Source organism: Delphinapterus leucas, chromosome 6, assembly GCF_059928025.1.
Source record: "Delphinapterus leucas isolate spDelLeu-1000000601 "Yukka" chromosome 6, BTC_Dleu_Yukka2, whole genome shotgun sequence".
Classification (NCBI taxonomy): Eukaryota; Metazoa; Chordata; class Mammalia; order Artiodactyla; family Monodontidae; genus Delphinapterus; species Delphinapterus leucas.
In genome coordinates, this window is record NC_143134.1 from 17,222,331 (window position 1) to 17,244,877 (window position 22,547).

The following is a 22,547-nucleotide window of genomic DNA, read 5'->3' on the forward strand; positions in this document are numbered from 1 at the left end:
GTAGTTGGAATTCAAAGCCTGTTTCTAATTTGAGAGAATCACTCTTTTACCTTTAGTTACTAGTTCTCTTCATTTTCAAACTTCACAGTTATGCTTTGTGTGAATCTGTTAGGCTTTCCTCCTTGGGAAAATGGGGGTAGGGTGAGCTGTGATGTAATATCCATTGAATTAAGAGTCAGAGACTGTTGATGGTGACAGTCTTCTCATATGACTCTTATATGACTCTGGATTGTTTACTCTATCTCACCAAGCCTCTTTGTCCTAATTTTTAGAATGGAAATTAGTTTTATTGTCTTGACTATCTTTTGAGGTAGATTCATTAGTTCCTTTGTTCATTAATCACATTCTATCATTTGGTCAACGATACTTCATTTAGTAAACACTATTTACTTCATTTAGTAAACATTTATTGAATACCTGTTATATGCCAGGCATTGTGCTAAGTGCTAAAGAAATATAAAAAATGAATGAGGTGGTCCATTCCCTCAAGTTGCTTACAGATGTTATAAAGGTATTGTAAAACAACATGATTTTAAGTGCAGTGAGAGATGCATTGTTCAGGATTCATGGTAGTTTGGAGGAGGAATACCTGCTTTCAGTGGATATGTAGGTGTCCAGGAGGGTGGTATCCAGGAAAGCTTCCTGGAGGAGATCAAATGAGATAGTGCATGTGAAAAGTCTTAGAAAACTCTACAGTATCATATAAATGTTAGGTATTGTTGTTTTAATAATGATATTTGAGAGCTTATTTCTGCAACAGTGGAGAGAGATCAAGATTTTTTTGAGAGCTCAGAGAGATTGGAAAGTATAAAAAGACATTTTATTGAAAAAATTAAAAGATTCAATAAAGAGTTTTATGTAGGAGACAACAGATTAAAGATCAATGAATGTCTAGATGATTAGAGACCAATGAATAAATGTAGGCTAGGGACTTCCGTGGTGGCGCAGTGGTTAAGAATCTGCCTGCCAATGCAGGGGACACGGGTTCAAGCCCTGATCTGGGAGGATCCCACATGCCGCAGAGCAACTAAGCCCGTATACCACAACTACAGAGCCTGCGCTCTAGAGCCAGCGAGCCACAACTACTGAGCCTGCATGCCACAACTACTGACCCCTCACGCCCTACTAGAGCCCAAGTTCTGCAACAAGAGAAGCCACCCCAGTGAGAAACCCGTGCACCTCAACGAAGAGTAGCCCCCGCTCACCGCAACTAGAGAAAGCCCGCACACAGCAATGAAGACTCAATGCAGCCATAAATAAATAAATAATTAATTAATTAAAAGAAAAAAAAACAGGAAACATTTATTTTTTAAAAATGTAGGCTAAATAGAATAAAGCTTTTTCATTAAGTGTCAGGATTGTAAGATTTAATGGATCTAAAATGGATTTGGAAAAATCTAGAAAATTGTAAATTTTACATTTTGTTGTTTTTCCATTCTGGTGCCAACTTCTACCTCTTTTTGCAGTATTTTTACTTTGAGGCTTGTTATGTATCATGTTGAATTTGTCCTTAAATGTTATTCTTTTTCATTTATATAGGAAAATAGAATCTTATTATTTTCAAAGTTTTTCATATATATGTGTCAGTTAGGATTATGTTTGGCTGCATATAACTGAAAATAATATAACAGGACTTAAGTGCTTTAATATGAATTATTATCTGTTTTGTTCCTATGTATCCTCAGTATCTTAAAATGTACCTGGCTTGTAGTAGGTGCTTTCTGTATTTATTAGAGTGAACAAATGAATGAATGGTGAGAGGGCTGGTATGGCGACTCCAAAGCTGCTGTTAGGATCTAGATTCCTTCCAGCTTTCCACATAGAGCCAGGTCTTTAGTAATGCCCTTGTTCTCATAGTTCAGGATGGCTCAGAACCAGCATGTGATAGTGTGCCTATTCCCTTTAAGGTGAATTCCCAGGTGACTTTTTGTCTCATTCGCTAAAAGTTAGTCATATCACCAGGCTGAGTTGCAAGGGCATCTGGGAAGTGCAGTCTCTTAGTTCCGCTGCAGTGTGCTCAGCTAAAGATGGGGTTCCTTTACTGGAAACAAGAGGAGGCTGGATAAAGGAAGGCAACTAGTACACTCTCTCACAAGTACAGTATGTTTCTTGTTCCTCATTAAAATCCTTGTAAGGTAGATGATATCATAGCTGTATTGTTATTTATGAAACTAGATTTCAGACTGCTTAAGTAACTGTTTTAGAGCTTATAACATTAAAAAAGAAACCGCAAAGATCCCATGATCTTTCGAGTGTATCATGCTGTCTCTGTTTTAGTTATAATGGCAATGAAGTAGTGAATCTGTGCAGAAAATTAGTCTCTTGATGTCCTCATTTTTAAAAACAGGTCTGGTAAGATATACACCAGTGCGGTGATGTAATGCTATGCCTGTGTGAAGGGGTTACAAATGATTTTTGTTTGCTGTTTATTTATACAATCTAATTTGATTTAACAATTAACTTCTATTACTATAATTAAATAAGCTAAAGTTTTTCAAATTTCTAGGTGAGATGAGGATTGGCATGGCATGTTTGTCCATCTTGTGGGACTTCAACATGTAGCTTCTAAACTTTTCTAATTCTTGGTCAGAGCTGTTGCTTTATTCTGCACCTACAGTAAATAATGTATTTTATTTGAGTTTTCAGAGATAGTGCTGGCTGTTGTACTCTGTGGGGCATAATGTTCATCGAGAAACAGAATGTATACTCCAAATGTGGTTGACTAAGTAGTGAAACTTGGAATGCATTTCGTAGTATAGCAGAGTTTTAATGTTTATTAGATAATGAAATGTGTGTCTATGACTTGTTTCCACTTAGGATATTGAATCTTTGATGTCTGAAGGTAACAAATCTCGTACAGTTGCTGCAACCAACATGAATGAGGAGAGCAGCCGATCACATGCAGTCTTCAAAATCACCCTCACACACACTTTATATGATGTGAAGTCTGGGGTAGGTGTTCAGATACATGACCCTTTTTTTTTTTTTTTTTTTTTAATTTCTAAAGTGGATCATGGTTTATCTTATTCCCTTCAGGTGTTAGATGACTTAAAGTCCTAGCCAGGCATGTGTATCAGTTAGGACTCAGGACAAGAAACAGAAGCTACTCTAGGTAAACAGAAAGGGATTTAATAGAGGGAATTGGATGATTACAAAGTTGTTGGTACACCTTCTGAGGAGTGATTTCTAGACTAAATCTCTAGGAATAACCTCCAGAAGAGCACAGATCTCATCCAGTGAGGATGGTACTACCCCTGAGGCCACCCCCAGACCTGTGAGTTCCAGGCACACCCCAGAGCTGTGATCCAAGATACAGGAGTCAGTGAGGCCACCTTCTTAGAGCCCTGGTAGTTGGAGAATGTGAGCTGGGATGCCTTTTTAGGAAAACTCGTATATCCACACTCCTGCTTGCCAGCAGAAAATAAGCCAAAATGGGTGAGGGGGATGACCTCTACTTTGTTTCTGCCTTCTAAATCTTAAGCAAGAATATGTGATTGACAGAACCTAAGTCACATCCTGAGCCTTGGCTGCAAGGGAGTCTGAGAAATGTAGGTTTTAGCTCTCCACCCTCTCCAAATAAAGGAAGTTGGAACAGAAGTTATACAAGCTGATGGCCCATAGTCTCTGCCATAGCATTTTTTGAGCTTTTAACTCTGATGGCAAACTGTATAAGCTAATAATACTCTAGCTGATTTAGTGGAGTTTCTTTTGAAGTGTTACCTTCTGCTAAACAGCAAAGTGTTAGAAGGACTCAGTTATACTGGGGAACTTGTACTATAAGATTCTAGATTTGTAGAATAATTTTTTGAGCATTTGGACTTGAAGCTTATGAAAAGTAACAGAGCCAGAGATGTGTATGCTTCTATCACACTGAAAACTTCTGTGTTGGCTCATACATTTGTGTTTTCCCTCTTACTTTTTATGTGAACTTTTGCATATTTTATTACTACCCTCCAGCGAATCAATTTCAAATACCAGAAGCTAAAATGATCACCCTGGCAAAGTGCTGCATTTTGGCAAGATTTTCATTTGCTGAGAGCATATTTTTCTTCTTTTACCATCACAGCAAGATTAGTGCAACGACAAAAAGTTCTTTATTTTCTATTTCCTTTTCAGCATAAAACAAAAAACATACTGACTTTTTTTTTTTAAAACCAAAAGTACTTTTGATTTGGGAAGCTTAATACCCTTTTGTTAGCAACATGTTTATTTATGGAAATAAGTATAAATGTATACTTTAAAGGAAAGTTTTAAAAAGTGATCCAGTCCATAGATTTTGGCATTGCTTTCCCACATTTCTTACATTGCTGCAGAAGTATAAACTATCTGTTTTTGAACTATCTGTTTTGAACATTTTTGATAAAGGAAAATGTCAGTATGTATAACTAGAAAAATATGTAAACTTAATACCTGAAATTATGAAACAAGGGAATTATTATATGAATAATATGAAAAATTTTAGAAAGCATTGGGTCTTTGAGGGATCCTTCTGTTGTATAAAAGTCAGATTTTTTTGTATCATAAGAAATTCAAATATTTTCCCTCAGGATTATTGGTAAATATATATGAAATTTTAAGCGTGGTTTCACATATTAAAATTTATACCTTATGAATAGTGCTTTTGTATACTTCTCTAAGAAGATTTTGTTGGGTTCCCTTCAAAATGTACCATATTGGGGGGCACTGTTTTGTTTTGAGATAGTTTTCTGTCTGGATTCGTAGTTGTGTATAATTTTGTGTGTATCTACTACTAGATTGTGTAGTTTTCTTACACTGTTATGTAGCAGCACAAATTAACTTTAAAATAACAGATACGCTTTAATAAAGGATTTAGATAATAGACTCATTCGGTAGAGATGTATCACTTTCTGTATTCTGTAACTGTTTGTTAGTATTTGTCGATTTGCTTCCTAGACATCTGGAGAGAAAGTGGGCAAGCTGAGCTTGGTTGATTTAGCCGGCAGCGAGCGAGCGACGAAAACGGGAGCGGCAGGTGACAGGCTGAAGGAGGGCAGCAACATCAACAAGTAAGTTGTCCAGAAGCCTGCCTCTGTTGCTTCAGTGACTTAGTAGCCAAAAGGGGGAACTTCTGTAGTTATTGAAAGAATAGGATTCCGGAATGACTGAGGCTATAAAGAATAAATAGTGTAGAATTTTTTTTCAGAGATATTTTTTAAGGGCCCGAGCCTGTTTTATGTTTTGTTGAGAGGCCTTCTGGGGCTGAGGAGCACAACCTCAGTCAAGTCCAAGGTTTCCCAAGGGTAGCCCTATTGAGGTTCGGGGCCAGGGAGTTCTTTGTCCCAGGGAGTGGTCCTATGCCTCGTAGGATGTTTAGTGGCATCCCTGACCTCTACCCACTAGGTGGCGGCAGTACTTGCCATCTCTCTCCCCAGCCCGAGTTGTGACAACATAGATTATCTCCAGATACGGCCAGCTGCCCCCTGTGGGGACATAGTCACCCTCCAGTTGAGAGCCACTGGTCTAAGCTATAGAAACAAAGATAATCGGAGTATCAGAGTCCAGCTGTGGATCTTGGCGTGGGTGTCACTGTCTGAACAAACAATAACGTGTACTGGCTACATCGGGCTTTGCTTTTTATGACAGCTGTGGTGCTTATTTATACCAAGGTTTTACTTTACAAAGTAATATTTTGTGCACCAAGTCCTTCATATGGTTATACATTTTCTTACCTTAAGCTATATTGTTAGCCCCTTGGGGGCAGGAATCTTTTCCATCCTTGTGGCTCCCAGAAGGACACTTAGTGAGACAGTCATCAGTAACCAGCTGGAGATCATAGAATACCATCATCCAGATGCTACGCTATTATTTATTTATATATATATGAATGTTCTTGCCTTGTACTATGTTTTAGTTAATCGTATTGTGTTTGTGGCATCCTTTCTTAAAGATATGTGGCATTTGTGTCATTATCTTGACCTAATGGTTTACAGCTTACATTTTTTTTTTTTTACAAAAATGAAAAAAAAATTGAACTAAGCAGTTTTATAGCTTACAGTAGTATTAGAGGGATATCAGCGTTTAGAGTTTATGTGTTCTTAACCTGAGCAGCAAAATGCTGACAACAGTGCTGTTCTCGTGCTGGTACAAAGGCATCTTGATGTTCAGTCTTTGTGCTAAAATGTGACATTTGATACACTCAGGTTTTTACGATTATTACGGTTTGTTGCACCATGCAGGTCCCTCACAACCCTCGGTCTGGTTATCTCAGCCCTAGCAGATCAGGGTGCTGGCAAAAACAAGAATAAATTTGTTCCATATCGTGACTCAGTTCTCACTTGGCTGCTCAAAGTAAGTTTTTCTCCCCCCTTTCTGGGATGCTCTTGGTGGTTGGTGAAAAGGAAGAATAAAGAGTAGACTATTGATTTCTCCCAATTATAATTTCCTACATCAGTGTTCAAATTTATAATCATTAGACTCTTACATGGTAGTCCTAATTTTAATGGATTAAGCATGGGTTTCTTTCTGATTCACCAGGACCCGGAAGCAGGGGGGTTTGCGGCACACCGAATCGCACAGTCGTCTCTGAGATTTGGGGACTAGAACAGGACCTAGTGCTGATCTGATAGCTGAGCGCGTCATAGGAAAGGGGTTTCCACTGTGTTCCAGACCCAGCTGGACTGCTGCATCCTTCTCACAGACTCCTTTTGTTTGATGGACATTTTGGATCTTCTCTTTCTGTTTAACTTCCAGACTACTCATGATCATTTTAATTTGCTTTCAGCTGCTTAAAGCTGTTGTTAAAAGATAGAGTAGAGCACACAGTCATTCACTGGTTAATTGATTCAGCATGAATGAGAGAAATGGAAATGAGGAAGAAAAAGCCTGTATGAAGCGCTGTGAGGAGGATGTAAGGAAATGCTAGACACCCCTTGCCCTGTAATCACTCAGTCTAGTAAGGGAGAGAAGTTGTATACACAGAATACTATAACACGAGTGGGTGATTTCCATGAGAGAGAAGAAAATGGCATGTAATCGGAGTTTGGTGAAGAGAGAGACTATTTCCAGGTTTCTTCTAGTCTTTCAAGATTCCCTTTGGTCTTGACAGAGCTGGTGTGGTGGATTAGGTATTGGACTGGGAGTTAGAGGATATCAAATCTAGTGACAATTTAACTCCTTATAAAGTTGCCAACCCGGAATAAAATATTTTACCTAATGCTCTTTTAAAAAATGTTTTTAAAATGGAAAAATAATTTTGTGAGCCTGTTTAGTTGTGTGATGGCTTATTTTCTCAGTGATCAAGAATTTATTGAATACCTGTTACTCACTGTGCTAGTGGTTGAGCATATAAAGATGAGTTAAACGCAGGCAGCTTAGTAGAGAACACAGCTTTTGACATGTTTAGAGAACCATGTTTGTAAAGGGAGTAGGGTTTTCTTCTAGTTTCTACACCCTCTCAAAGGCTTTACTAGTATTCAACTTTACTTTCTAAAACTCTACACAGTGTTTGAGCATGCTTTATTAAGTGAAATTTGCCACAGTAGAAAATCAGGTAGATTACTTCCTTTGGCCAAAATGCAGTAAAAGGAGAAATTTAAAACAAAAGGATAGGGACTTCCCTGGTGGCGCAGAGGTTAAGAATCCGGCTGCCAATGCAGAGAACACGGGTTCGAGCCCTGGTCCGGGAAGATCCCACATGCCGCGGAGCAACTGAGCCTGTGCGCCACAGCTACTGAGCCTGCGCTCTAAAGCCTGTGAGCCACAACTACTGAGCCCGCTCGCCTAGAGCCCGTGCTCCTCAACAAGAGAAGCCACCGCAATGAGGAGCCCGCGTGCAGCAACAAAGACCCAACACAGCCAAAAATAAATAAATAAATAAAACAAAACAAAACAAAAAGATAAACAAAATTTGATGATTAAAAACCACTTGTAGGGCTTCCCTGGTGGCGCAGTGGTTGGGAGTCCGCCTGCCGATGCAGGGGACGCGGGTTCATGCCCCAGTCCGGAAGGATCCTGCATGCCGCGGAGTGGCTGGGCCCGTGAGCCGTGGCCGCTGGGCCTGCACATCCGGAGCCTGTGCCCTGCAGCGGGAGAGGCCACGGCGGTGAGAGGCCCACGTACCGCAAAAAAAAAAAAAAAAAAAAAAAAAAAAACCACTTGTAAATAACTCTTGAATTAAAGGGATACATATTATAAAATGTTTAATTACCAAGGAAATAATTGTCTCAAGTGTCAGTAATTAACCTTGAAGTCTCATTTGTTTAATTTCCAGAAGAAATCTCAATACAATACTTCTTCCTCACACTTTCCATAGAAACATCTCCTGATCATTCCTGATGATTTCTGGATGTGCCTGATTTAAAAGAATATTCATTGTCCTGTCGTTCCAGTGTTGCTGCTTCAGTCCATTTAACCCAACAATAAATACTTTGTTAAGTTGACGTAGTTAAAATGGCCTAGGTTAATCTTTGACTGTCCATCCCATAGGCTGGAGGCCAGGAGAGCTTGGGTCAGGAGAATCAGGTACTGTGCAAAGTGCTTCACATACATTATCTCATTTATTCCTTGGAAGGCAGATGGTGGTGTTCCCATTTTACAGATGTGGCAACGGACACAGAACCTGCAAGTGACAGAACCAAGATTGGAATCCAGGGCTGACTTTGCTGCCCATCTTCTGTTGCCTAGGCTGTGCTCTTCTTACTAAAGGTTTCTTTTCACTAGAGACGCACCTTACTTTTACCAAATGTGGTAGAAACTGTTGAATATAATTGAACTTGAAGAGCAAAACTAAACACTTTTTTAAAAAGCTCACTTTATCTTCTGTTTAATAAAACTAGGCTATGATTGTAACCTCTATGTGTTAATTCTTAGGCTAAAAAAATGAATAGTTTCCTTGATCTTTGTCATATTTTTCCTGAAGAACTACATGACCTTCTTTACGATGTTTGACTTTTGTACAAGATCATAAGTAGGGGCATTTTTGTAAAACCTATGCTGGGGTTTAAACAGTTTTCCCCAAAGCCTTTTGGAATCCATTGCTACACAAATCATTCTCCTTTCAAGTGTCTTTTATGTCCTTCTTTAATTCTCAATTAGTCTAATTCTTCCTGATCCTTGTTTGACTTGGTATGATGCTAGTATTCTCCACCGTGACTTTCATCCAACTCATAAAATTGCTCATCCTTTATAAGATCTGCAGTTTCTTTTTAAAGTTTTTTTTTTGCATTGTGTTCGCATTATAATTATGTAGTGCTCTTAGAGTCAGAGAAACTGCTCACACTTGGTGATTTGGCAGGTGGGGGTGTGACGTGGGGGGATGGGGATGGATGTGATTGCTCTTCTCTCCGGCAGGGTTGAGCGCTTACTCATTTGGTAAGTGGTCAGTGGAGAACTGTTTCATATTAAGATTATGTTTTCTTCGCTCTGTGACTTTCTAAATATAGGTCTCTTAACATCAAGTAACTTCCTGTAATGAGTGCTCCAATAATGAATATCTTTGGAATTCATCTACTTTTTTGCATCCTTTCTGCCAGTTACTTAATGAATAATGAAGGCTTTCTTCTCTCGCCTGGGTGATTGAAACTTCTTTCCTGGGCTTTCCTAGTTCATTCCGTTCTTTACAGTTAGGTTGCTGTCTTTCTAAATTAATACTCTTCTTAAACTTAAATGTCTTCAATAACTCTCCAGGGGCACTTATGATAAAGTCCAAGTTATTTAAAGACTTGTGGTTTACTAGGCCCCTCCCTACTTGTCAGTGTTCAGCTTTTGCTTCTTGACATTATCAGTTCTAGCTGAGTGATGAGTACTTTTACTTCTAGGACTTTGCTCTTACTCTGCTGGGAACTGTCTTCCTCCTCTCTTCAATCCCTCTTCCTACTTCCCTCCCCCATCCCCTTTACCTAGGTGATGCTTATTCATCTTTAGGTGTCAAATGTCACTTTCTCTGGGAGTCTTTTCTAACCTTTCAAGACTGGGCTTTCTGCTTTTTCTCTGTTTTCCCAGACCATATTGTATTTACCTCTACTTTAGTTCTTAGCATATAGTATTTGCTCACCAGCATTGCCCTCTAGATGGTAAGCTCCGTGAAAAGTTGAATGAATGAATAATTTCAGCTGTGCTCTGCACTAGCATTATGACCTTTGGTAAGCCTGTCAATCTTCCTGGGTCTCATTTTCTCGTCTGTAAAATGAAATAATTTGATTAGGTGACTTCAAAGAGTTCTTTCAGCTTTAAAAAATTCCGACTTCTAAAATTCTTATGTCCATTTAATTTGCAGTTTCTGCGTTTGAAACAAAGCTCATCTGATTTGCCTAATTAAACAATTAAAGAGTAAACAAGAAGCATTATACTTTCTCCTTGAATGAGTGCCAGTTCTTTTGTTGCTGTTTCCTTTTTGCTGATGGCATGAGGCCATTTTTGAATATGAGCATATTGTTGCTCATGCACAAGGGCTTTTAAAATGTCAGGTATTAAAAAAAAAATGTCAAGTATTTGTTGTTTGCCAGGTTTCCTTTTCTCAGCACAAATTGAAGCACAGTATGCATGCTTTTCTCCTGTGGTAGTTATTGTTACGAATCCCCTTCTACCCAACCGCATTTGCTGTTCCTGTGGGCTAAGAGAATGCAGTGGTTCTGGAAGGGCAGCAGTGCACCACGGCGCTGCTTGTGAACTGAATTCCAGCCTGAGATGTAATTCCTATGATCTTGATATATGACATTTGAATTCCATTAACGTGCATGGGATTCTTCTTGACATCTTTCTGGAAGTTGCCAAAGCTGGGCACCAGCAATGTGAGATCAGTGTCTGGAAGTAGAGTGAAGCAAGCAGTCATCCAGGCTTTGCAGAAATTGCCTTTGCTTCCTAAAGCCCAGATTACTTTCATTTCCTCCCTTTTCATGCATCGAAGAGTTATTTCCTTCAATGATATAATTATCTTAGCTGTGTTTTCTGTGGAAAACCAAAATTTTAGTAATGGATGAATAAGGGGACGTACTGTTTGTGATTATATTGAACTGTTAGCAACACCTAGGGAATAATTCTGTTTCTGGCACTAGGACAGAACAATTTGGAAAGGCTTCAGGTCTGAACTCTCTCTGTTGCCAGGTGTTATTTTGTTACTGTGCTATCGTGGGTAGCTGTGAGGGAGTGGAAATCATATTGGACTGGAAGGTAGAATACAACTGGGCAGGAATGTTTTCACTTCACTAGTTCTGGATCTGTAGGCAAAGTATTTAACCTCCTTTGTCAGAACAAACCTCTGGTTTTTCATCAGTAAAATGGGGATACTAATACTCTAATTCACAAAAGGCTGAGGACTGAATAATCTCTGCACAAAGGTGTATAGATCACGGGTGGTTCAAGCAAATTTTAGAAATATTGATAACGGAAAACATTTCTATCTTCAAAAGTAAGAATTTTGTATTGGTTAATGCAGCCCAAAGATAGAGTTGGCTTTCTTGTGATCTAATGAATTCCTCATTAGTGGCCAGCCTGAGTGTTCTCTCTAATATTGTGAGTCTATAATTCAGTGATACTTTACTACTGAAAGGGGGCATTGAATCTAGTCTTCTGGGTAACTCTCATCCTGAGATAGTGTAGTGGGAGTTATCTATGGCTGTGCAACAGATTACCCTGAAAACTCAGTAGCTGGGAGCAGCCATCGTTTGTTACCTCAGGGTTTCTCTGGGTCAGGATTGCAGGTGCAGCCTGAGTGTTCTGGGTGGGGTCTCTCCCGTGGCTGCAGTGCAGGCGTCATCTGGGGCTGCAGTCCTTGCCGGGCTGCTGAGGTTGGATCTGCTCACCTGAGTGCTTGTGGGCAGGCATCAGAAGATGTGTTTCCAAACTCACTCCTGAGGTCTCTTCCTCGGGCTGCCTCACCTCATGGCAGTGGTTTCCCTGAGTGAGAGAAAACACCCACAGCAGAAGCCAGTCTTTTATAATCTAATCTCAGACGTGGCAAGCCATCAGTTCTGTGTTCTCTTCCTTAGAGGCAGATCAGAAAGTCCCGCCCACACTCAGGGAAGGGGAAGACATGGTGGTGTGAATTCCAGGAGGCGTAGATCTCTGGGGGCCGTCTCAGAGGCCGCCTGCGCAGCTGGATTTCATGCAGCCTTTGTGTGGCGAAGCGGCGTGGGGTAGACTTGACTTCCCAAGTCCTGTTTTGTAATCCTGAGTTATATCTAGTTATTTTTTAATGTTCTCAAGGGGAAGTTGTTTTTTGAATTTGTTGAAGCCCATCCTAAAGTCCCTTTAGCGGTTTTCTCTAATGGAGATGAATGTCTTTTTTTCAGCACCCTTGTCTGAACTCTAGAAGCGGTTGTATAGAACTTGAAGCCTGTTTCAGTAGTTTTTGAAGTGCTGTCAGATGGAATACGATGAAGTACCTTCAATGTATCTTTTGTTTTCTAAGACCGTAATTGTACCTTATGTTTTAAAAAATTTACAAGGTGCTTGATAGCATTATAACAGCACCACTTTCTGAGCTATTATTTAGGCTTCACAGAGACTCCAGGTACATGGTGTTATGGAGTAGATTGTAGGTAATCACTCTTTGATCAAATACTGTTACGACTGTTCAGTCTTCTCAGGGAGATTTTGTAGGCACTTAAGAAAGCATCCTTTTTTATTCTGAGCAGGCTGCTGACTTATGGTATCATGTTGCCTGTTAAAAGAGGACAAATTGACTTAGAATTAATTTTTATTAAACTGAAATAAGTGTGGGCTTCATTGTATTTCCCAGTTCTTTCTCAAAAACCAAAGCTCCCTTTTGCAGAAAAGTAGCTTTTGCCAGCGAAGAAAGAGCATGGGACTGGGAGCCAGTATACTTGTACTTAAGTCCCGGCTTTGTCCTTAAACCTGTGTTTGACCTTGGGACATTATCTCATCATATGGGGCTTCAGCGTTGCCATATGATGTTTTCTTCCAACTTTAAAATGGTATTCAATTTCTTTTCTCCTCCAGGACAGTCTTGGGGGTAACAGCAAGACAGCCATGGTAGCTACTGTGAGTCCGGCCGCTGACAACTATGACGAAACCCTTTCAACCCTGCGGTATGCAGATCGTGCCAAGAACATCGTGAACCACGCTGTGGTGAATGAGGATCCCAATGCACGGATTATCCGGGACCTCCGAGAAGAAGTAGAAAAACTCCGAGAGCAGCTAACCAAAGCAGAGGTATGAGGCACAGCCGAGCAGCATTATGGGTCTAGGAAAATCCAGTAAAGCTAGAACTTGAATTTTCTTCCCCCAGGGCCATAAGTGATGAGTAGAATTTTTGAATTTCCTATAGGAAGAGAAATTTGAGATGAGTAATAAAGGAAGACAGATAAATTGTCATAGTTGAAATTTAGATAGTTTTTACAGGTGTTAAAGGATTGAATAGGAGGAGAGAATAAGGGGAATTGAGAAAATGTTTCTTTCCACAGTACAGGCAGCTGACGAGAAAAGAGGTACAGTAGAATAGGGTAGAGAAAGAGAGATGCTTGAAACAAAAATAGATACAACTTAACACTAGTGCAGCAAATGGTGGTGAATGTGCATAGGCTAATTAGAAGAGGAATCAAACAGATTTGTGTTGTATCAGATGTTCACAGGTTGAAGTCCAAACAGAAATCCTAAGGAGGTCTTGCACACCATAATCTAGTTTTTCCATGTTATGGGTTAATTATGTTCATAGGAAAAAATATAGCAGAAGTAGCCATCTGTTTAAAACTGCCCTGTTTCACTATCCTTTGTACATTCTATAGTGTATGATATTTATGTTCCATTACTGAATTCAAAACCTACACAATTCTAACCAAAAATCTTTTTTATTGATTTTTAAAGATTTATTTTAAAAAATTTATTTTATTGAAGTATAGTTGATTTACAGTGTTGTGTCAATTTCTGCTATGCAGCACAGTGATTCAGTTATATACATATTCTTTTTCATATTCTTTTCCATTATGGTTTATTACAGGATATCGAATATAGTTCCCTGTGCTATTCAGTAGGACCTTTTTGTTTATCCATTCTATACGTAATAGTTTCAAATGCTTATCCTTTTATCAAAAGTGGGATAAAATGTCAGATTCAGGATCCCTACTTTAATTAGCATTTCTGTTCCCATTATTTCCAAGCACTGTGGGATTCTTTCTTGGGCCTGAGGCCATAGCCCTCTTCTCATGACCTGTTTTCTGGTAGTATAACAGTAAATTACATGGTCAAAACAATTATCTTGATTGTATTTTTGCCTGTTGAATCCTATCCTGTTTTTACAGGAATAATTTTACAGTTCATCAAGATTCTTTGAAAGTTTGTTTCTGTCTTCCTGGTATCAATAACACCGTCCAGTTTTCAACATGTGCAAATTTAGTCTGCATATACTTGAAGAAATACCCAAAGTCATCAATTAAGAGTAGAATGAGTCACACATATGAGTCTAGACCTATTGAGATTTAAAAAAATAAGCCCTTGGTAGCTTGAACTTTTTATCTCCCTAAATGTAATTAGATCTCACAGTAACAACAGGTTAGAGAAAAATGAAAAGGTTAAGTCTTCTTTCAAACCCACTGGATAACTAGGTGAGTCTGTGGGACCCACACAGTCTGGATGCTTTGGGTCAGTGACAGTCCTTGTGTCTTAGGCAGGTCAGGGACCCCAGTGAGCTGTAGAGCTAAGAAGAGTCAGGTTCTTCCTCTTGTCCTCCTGGATTTAGCGAATTCTTTTTTCAGGGCATTGTACAGACATTTCATGAAATAAACATTTTGCTTGTAGGCAATGAAATCTCCAGAGCTGAAAGACCGGCTGGAAGAATCAGAGAAGCTAATCCAGGAAATGACTGTGACCTGGGAGGAGAAATTAAGGAAAACCGAGGAGATTGCCCAGGTTCGTGCTTCCTGCTTAAGGAGAGAGAAACGTCGTGGCAGTTTGCGCAGTGCAACTCGGAGCATGTTTCTGATTTCTTTTTGATTTTTAGCTTTGAAGATGGCAAATCTAGCAGATTAAGATTTAAATAAGATCTAAATCCAGGAGTCTGTACTTTACAAAGTTCATTTGAAGGATAAAGACATAATTACAATTAATTGTTCATTATGTAAGAAATATATTTTTAGTGTCATAAAATTTTTTAAATGATATAACTAGCCATTGGCTCTGAACACCCAATTCTGTTAAGTGCTTTGCAAACATAAGGAACTTACCCAACTTCAAAATTATTAGTAGTAGATATTTAGGCTATGAGCGTCTTGCTTCCATATGACAACGCAGTAAAAGTAATATGAAATACCTAAATCTGAGGTGACTCTTATTTTTAGACCATTAAATATAAAGTAGTGAAATCTTCCAGTGGGTGCATTAGCATTTGGAGAAAATCCTAAAATGTCCAACTGTGTGCTTAGTAAAGGGTTTACTCTGTGACTTTCCTCTTAGATGCTTATTCAGCCTCTGTTTTAGAAATATATATGATAATGTGGAGGTCAGTACCACACTGCGCAATCTTCTTATGATTGGATAACTCTGATGGTAGATTTAACTGAAATCTTTTATTCTTCCATTTCTGTTCATTGGCCTTAGTTTGTTCTTCCAAAGCTAAGAGAATAAGTGTCCCACTTGTATGTAGTAACTAATAATAACAGTAATAACCAATACTTATTGGGTACATGTACATATTGGGTCCTATGCTAAGCACATCTAAATATACAGCATTTTATTTAATCCTCCCAATAGCCCTGCAAGATAGGATCTGTTATTACCCAGATATTGAGAGTCACCTCTACCTCTTCCCCTCCTTTTCTAAAATTAAAAATTTCTTGTGTTTTCAACTGTTCTTTGTATTAACAAAATAGAACTTGCTACTTCTTTTGTTACCCAGTAGATTCCATCTTTCAATGTGCTGTCCAGAATCAATCGATGCATCAGATGTTGTAGGACAGTACTATTATTATGTAGCATAAGGTGGATGTTAGATTTATATTAGTGCAGACTAGGATTTAAGTTGATTTTTAAACATTTTTATTACAGTCCTTTTCAAAATAAATAAAAATATGAGTGTAATATATCCACACGTACCCATTACCCAATTTCATTAAAGACCAACATAAGACCAGTCTTGTTTTATCTGTATCCCTGCACTGGGTTATTTTAAAGCATATCCCTCAGATTACAGAGAAGAGAATACACCAGTATATAAACTTTACTTCTCATTGCATATTACACTTGCTGTTTTTCATAAATTAAATTCTTATTTAATAAGAATTAATTCTAATTATCATTCAATTTGGAACTAATTTATGTGAGCATTTTTGGGCTACTCTGAAAATAAAACATTGACTTTGAAGTGCTATTGTACTTGGGTTGCTTTGCTCTGATACGAAGCAGGGTAGGTCTAAGTGAGAGTGTAGTGCTGATGCAGCTTATCTGTAGCATCTTTCCTCACCTAACTGTCCTCTGTCTCGGTCATATGCCCCTTTTGAGGACAGCCTGATTTTATCCAACACCTCATTTAACACCTTATCTTTCCAAGCCCCCAGGCTTCAGTGCTGCTGAGCTTTCTTCTCCTCTCTCACTGGTCTATTGGTCATTGACCTCTTTGCAATACAGACTGGCATTTCCTAAAATGTATTCCTGGCAGTATAGCCACAGACTGTTAATAAGTCTTAACACACTGTTAATAGCCACAGACTGTTAATAAGGGAAAAAAATGGTTCATGATCAGATAACTTTGAGGAAACCTAGGTGAACTCAGCCAAATGGATTTCTTTTTTGAAGAGCTCTTTGGGAGTCTGTTCTAAGTCAGCCAGACTCTCAAAGTCCTCTGGGTTCTGTGGCATCTTCCTCTAGTATGCCCGCCCCCGGAGATTGTCCCTGCCAGTGAACCCTGTGGAAGCTGTCTGTACCCTTTTGACCCTTAAATCATGAGTACTTTATTTACTATTCAGTTTTTTGTGTGTACTTTTATTACCTAATGAGTTTGTAAGGTTCTCAAGAAAAAAGGCTGTAACTCTTAATTTTTGAAACTATGTGCTCAGTAGTATTTTTGAGTAAACAGTCAGAACTCAAGTTGACTAATTTCTCAGCCCAGTGGCATATCTTTGATACCAAATTCTCTTATTTTCATCTTTTATGTTCTCAATAAAGAAATGTACACTTACGTGAGATAGATCAAGGGTTAGCAAACTAAGCCCTTGGGCAAAAACCCGGTCTGCCACTTCTTTTCATAGTTTTATTGGAATGTGCCATGCTCATACGTTTTTGTATTATTTATGGCTTCACAGTTGAATAGCTGTGACAGAGACCATAGGACCCAGATGACTAAAATATTTACTGTTTGACATTTTATAGAAAAAGTTAACTAATCTCTGATATCAGAAGCAATATTTAGTAAATGTAACTATATTTTATCATACAATACTTGTTTATTCTTTGAACTGATTCCTAGATGTTGCAAACTTTTGTCGTTTTTTAATGATTAAAAACTTCAAAATTTTTGGTGGCAGATGTAGCCACGAATTGACAGTTTTTCAACGCTGTGCCCTTTGGTTTAAACAAAAATTTTGTGGTATTTCTACCATTATAAAATCTCAAACGACAGGAAAACGCTTAAGGAAGTAGGATAAAACAGTAGTTTACTCTAACTGCTAACTTAGACAATTATTCATTTCTATTCCTTTCTCTGGCATAGATTTGCTCAGTGACCTTGGGCAAACCTATATTCAGTGACATTCATTCCGTATTCAATTATCAATGTTGAGCAAAAGTCAGAGAGTTATTATTGGAGAGTGTGGGAATGGTTGGAAGTAAGTAAGTCTGGCCATTCATTATAGGGCTTTGAATGTCAAACTAAAATTCTTAGATTTCAGCAGTAGGAGCTAGAAAGATTTTGATTTATCTGTTAAAACATTTACTATATGCTATGTACTATGTAAGTATATCCTGGCTGTTTTATATACATTATCTCATTTAAATCCTGTCTTCTCCCTTACTCTGAGTGGCTTTACCTTTGTTAAGTCGTATAGTCTTTTTCAGGCTTGCCTTTGCCTCTGTATGAATTAAAATTTTGCCACTAGATGACAGTAACCAGACTTCTTCTAAATCTTTTAATTATTTCCATAGTAAAAATTACTAGAGTCCTAATAAAAACATAAGTAGAAGAAACTATTGTATTACGAAAGTAGTATTTACTTATAGAAAATACAGAAAGATTATTTTGAAGAAGATTTAATTGAACGGATCCAGTCATCCAAAGAAAACTACTGTTAATATCTCTGTGGTTTCTTCCACGTTTTCCCAGTGCACAGATTAATATACTAGTTTTACCCTACATTTTAAATTTAATACTAGTTCACGAACATCTACCCACTTCATTCGTAGTTTACAAAAAAAAAGACATTTTTATAGAGAAATGTTTCTTCTCATTATTGGAATAATTCTTTAATTACACGAATATCCCTTTGTAAAAGACCTTTCCCTCAGTAAGGGACCATACAAGATATATTAGAATTGCTTTCTTTGTTTTAGGAACATGGTTCTTTATCAAGGATAATCATTGCTTAGAATTGAGTGCTGAAAACTAATGGCTAGTGCTAAACCACTTAGCACTTCCGAAGGAACCCAGTAATGTTTGTTAGAGAAGAGACTCGATTCAAAGGCCCAGAACCAAAATATCCCCTTCAGTATGTTTGTAATAGTATCATTCTAGGGGTGATTGACTGGGTTGCAGTGGCTGTATAAATTAGGATGTGTGCCTAGAAATAGCAAAATTGTAAGGCTGCAGTTTAACTATACTGCAGACTTACTGTGTGGCCCTAGTTAAGTGACTTAGTTTGTGTTGTCTTTCCTCAGAATCAGAGGTTCTTGATGACTCATCACTATTCGCTATTTATACATAGTTAAAGACACCCTGCCCTGCCCCGATTCGGTTGCAGGATTCATGCGTATCTCCCTAGGTGCACGCGTGTGTGTGTTGCATGTACTCACAGATCGGTAGGCACGAAAAGGAAAGGTTCATGTTCTTATGAAAATAGGGCTTTACTGAATATGCAGATTTTATTTTGATAAATTCATGACACCGACGATTTGAGTGCTCTTGTGTGTTATGCACTGTGCTAGGTGCTAGGAATACACAGTGGAGAGATAGGGTCCCTGCCCTCACAGAGAAACGGTCGAGTAAAAAGTTACCAAGTTTGAGAACAGGTGTGCTCCAGATAGGAGGAATAGGTGTAAAACTCTTAAGCTAGAGAGAGCATTCTTGAGACTTTGAGGGCCCTGGAAGATGTTCCACTAACTGCGTACAGGCTTTGAGAGTAGGGGTGACAAGATGTGATGATGGTGAGTAAATGGGCCAGATTGGAGGGCCTTGTGGGCTTGGTTGAGGGAGTTTGGCCTTTATCCCTGCTGGAGACCCACTGAGGATATCAAGCAGCAGAGTGTATTAAATACTTGGCTTTTCAGAAAGATCATAGTTGAGTAAAACACACTTGTATTTGCTCACATATACAGAATTAAATGTGAAAGGTGAATTCACGATGTTAGATATTTTCAAGAATGAAAAATGAGAACTTAGTATATTTGGTTGCTGTTTGTAATGCCTTTATTTTATTTATTTAAAAAATTTATTTATTTATGGCTGTGTCGGGTCTTCGTTTCTGTGCGAGGGCTTTCTCTAGTTGCGGCGTGCGGGGACCACTCTTGATCGCGGTGCGTGGGCCTCTCGCTATTGCGGCCTCTCGTTGCGGAGCACAGGCTCCAGATGCGCAGGCTCAATAGTTGTGGCGCACGGGCTTAGTTGCTCCTCGGCATGTGGGATCTTCCCAGACCATGGCTCGAACCCGTGTCCCCATTAGCAGGCAGATTCTCAACCACTGCGCCACCAGGGAAGCCCGCATGGCTTTGTTTTTGAAATTAAAAAATTTTACCTAACGAAGCAACATTATAGTTTAGAAAGAGAACAAATGCAGTAACCTATATAATACCATGTCCTAAGTAACATATTTGAGTTACAAAGTTATTTAATAATTACTATAATATATGACATTTTATATCTTGCTGCCTCAGTAGCTGTGGAATTAATTCTTCTCTAACGCCTTTACAGGAGCGGCAGAAACAGCTTGAGAGTCTTGGAATATCTCTTCAATCTTCTGGAATTAAAGTTGGGGATGATAAATGTTTCCTCGTTAATCTCAACGCTGATCCTGCTCTGAATGAACTTCTGGTTTACTACTTAAAGGTGAAGTAGTAGGCTTTTCTACTATTTCCTACCACAGAATAGAGCAGTATTTCACAGTATTTTTTTTTATACTTGGAGAACCATACATATTCAAAAATATGAGTTAGCAAATTGTTTTTATTTGATTAAGCTGGAGTATAGGAAAATCTTGAGTTTCTGAGATCAGTTTCTCTTTGTAGTCTTTGAGTGATGTCATTCAACCTAGTAAATATGAAAGATGATATTCTGATATTACTTCCAACAAGTTAAGTAGCTTAACTTCTATCATTTAATATGATTAAACCAGGGAGTTAAGTAGATAACTTTAAAGCTTACACAGTGACTTCTAAACTAAATGGTTTCATCGGTAGACTAAAGCTTTTGTGATTTCTATGAAGCACAGCTTTTGGTGAGTGGTTTCTTAGCTTACAGAGGAAATGTTTAAAGAAAGTTATTAGGACCACTTGATTTGAAATTTGTGTTTCCAGTAACTTAGGAAAATTAAAAATTTTGGATTATCAACTTATAAAAAAAGGGAGTAAGTCACTTAGAGACTGAGAGGGTTAGAGTATGGAGCAGAAAAAACCAGATATACATTGAAATCTATATACATTGAAACCTATAGGTTGTGGGATGTATCAGGAAGACAAGAGACAACTTTAGGATGAGCATGATATCAGACACTATATAAATTATAAGGAGTTTGCCAAAATTACCTTTGCCAACCCTAGAGCATAAATGAGTTACATAATGGACTATATGACTCTGACATATGGTTAATGAATATTTAGGAGGAAGATTTTTCCCCTCATAGTATAGGAACTATCTATGTGGGTTTAACTAAGTTAGTGACTAGGACAGTAAAGACATGAGCTGGTACAGTTGGAAGCAGCTTTAAAATTAGAGAATTGTGTCGTTTCACTTCTAAAGAGACTGAAGAATTCACGACACGTTGGCTGGTTTCCCAGTTTTTATCAAAGGTATCTGGGGTAATTGCTTTGTGATATTTTGATAAGGCCCTGTTATTCATAAGTATCTTATACCATGTTTTATTACACTGTGAGTTAAATTGTGTGTTTGTTGCGTGTAATCGTGTGCACACTCAGGTGCTGTGTGTCGTGGGAGCAGTGCTGGGGTAGGAGGGAGATGCCCTCAGTTTCTAGTCCAGCACCACTGCTTGGCAGATGTTTGCTCTCAAGTCCTTTGCCCCCCACAGTCTACAGATTCTTCCTCTATAAATGGAAGTTTTCTCTGTCCGGCTACCTCACAGGGTTTCTGGAGGATTAAATGGGATTTGACATATAGAAGCACTTTATAAACAGAAGCACTATCCACATATAAATTATTCCACATACCATTTTCTCATTTGATACTCTGGTACCTTATTATATTATCCTTGTCCTTTGAAAAAAATGACATATTAGCACATCTCTTGCTGTGCTTCTAACAATGCTGGCAGCTTTTTGTGTTAGAATTTCAGCTGTAGATATTCATATGCTTTAGGAGAGATGCAGTATTAGAATAGGAGTTAAATATTCTGCCCTTTTAGTTTTCAGAACTGTGAGTTCTTTTTCTTTCTGATGTGATGAAGTTCAAATTGGAGCACACAAACACATACACCCAACAAGAAAAAAAGCCTGATTCATATCTGTTCCTTAACTAAAAAATTACACAAAGAAAACTATTTAAAGACTTTTGGAGAGCAGTTAAAATATTTCTGGTCATCTTGTATGGAGGTGTTGGGATTCTGTTTCAGACTGTGTGGTCAACCCTGTTTTGGCAGAGTTTGAGGCAGTGTTGGTTCTTCACTGCCCAAGCTAAACCCATGACAAAAGTTATATTCATGACAAAGCATATTCAAAAGGATGATCTCAGTCCAAGAACAGTTTTTGCTTCAGTAAAGTGATACCATGATGTGGGTTGGAGGAATTTAGAGGCCGAGCGTTTTTTATTTCTTTGCTTTCAAATTTTCAAGCTGGTTTACATGCTGGACAGATGACCTCATGTCAGTGGGTGACTTTGAGCACCCCATGTATAAAATGAGGCCCCTGGATTAAATTACCTCTAGCATTCTTTCTAGTTCCAGGTTTTGAATGGTTCTCTTCTAGAATAGAATCCTCCATTTATTTGTTCTGTCTGGAACTTGCAGAAGCGAAGTATGGTGGCCAAACCATAGGTAGAATGTAATTCACAAGGTAATTTTGCATCTAATTTGCATAGCCAGGCAGCTCTTGCTTTGCATGGTTCCATCATACACAAATTCCAGTTAACGTGAGTTAGTAAATAATGTTGACGTTGCAGGCATTCATGAGCTTCTAGATGTGCAGCCAGAGGAAGTTAGTGAAGGTGAACTTACCGATGTGAATAATGAAAGTGGTTGTGATGAGAAGACTGCAGATGTCTCAAA

General features: G+C 38.5%; 1 protein-coding gene across 15 annotated transcripts in view; it reads left to right on the plus strand.

Annotated features, from left to right (window-relative positions):
- Positions 1–22,547, plus strand: part of KIF13B (kinesin family member 13B) — a 230,857-nt gene that overhangs the window by 75,116 nt on the left and 133,194 nt on the right. For 14 of the 15 annotated variants that reach the window (XR_016393491.1, XR_016393487.1, XR_016393488.1 and 11 more), the window contains exons 8-13: positions 2,818–2,952; positions 4,915–5,027; positions 6,198–6,309; positions 12,919–13,131; positions 14,713–14,823; positions 20,027–20,161. Coding sequence is in view for 4 of the 15 variants with exons in the window: in XM_022594943.2 (XP_022450651.2) it covers positions 2,818–2,952; positions 4,915–5,027; positions 6,198–6,309; positions 12,919–13,131; positions 14,713–14,823; positions 20,027–20,161 (819 nt within the window). In the remaining 11 variants the exon portion in view is untranslated. Of the gene's footprint in view, positions 1–2,817; positions 2,953–4,914; positions 5,028–6,197; positions 6,310–8,379; positions 8,482–12,918; positions 13,132–14,712; positions 14,824–20,026; positions 20,162–22,547 lie in introns of those variants that run through there. The other variant, XR_016393492.1, reaches the window with a different exon arrangement.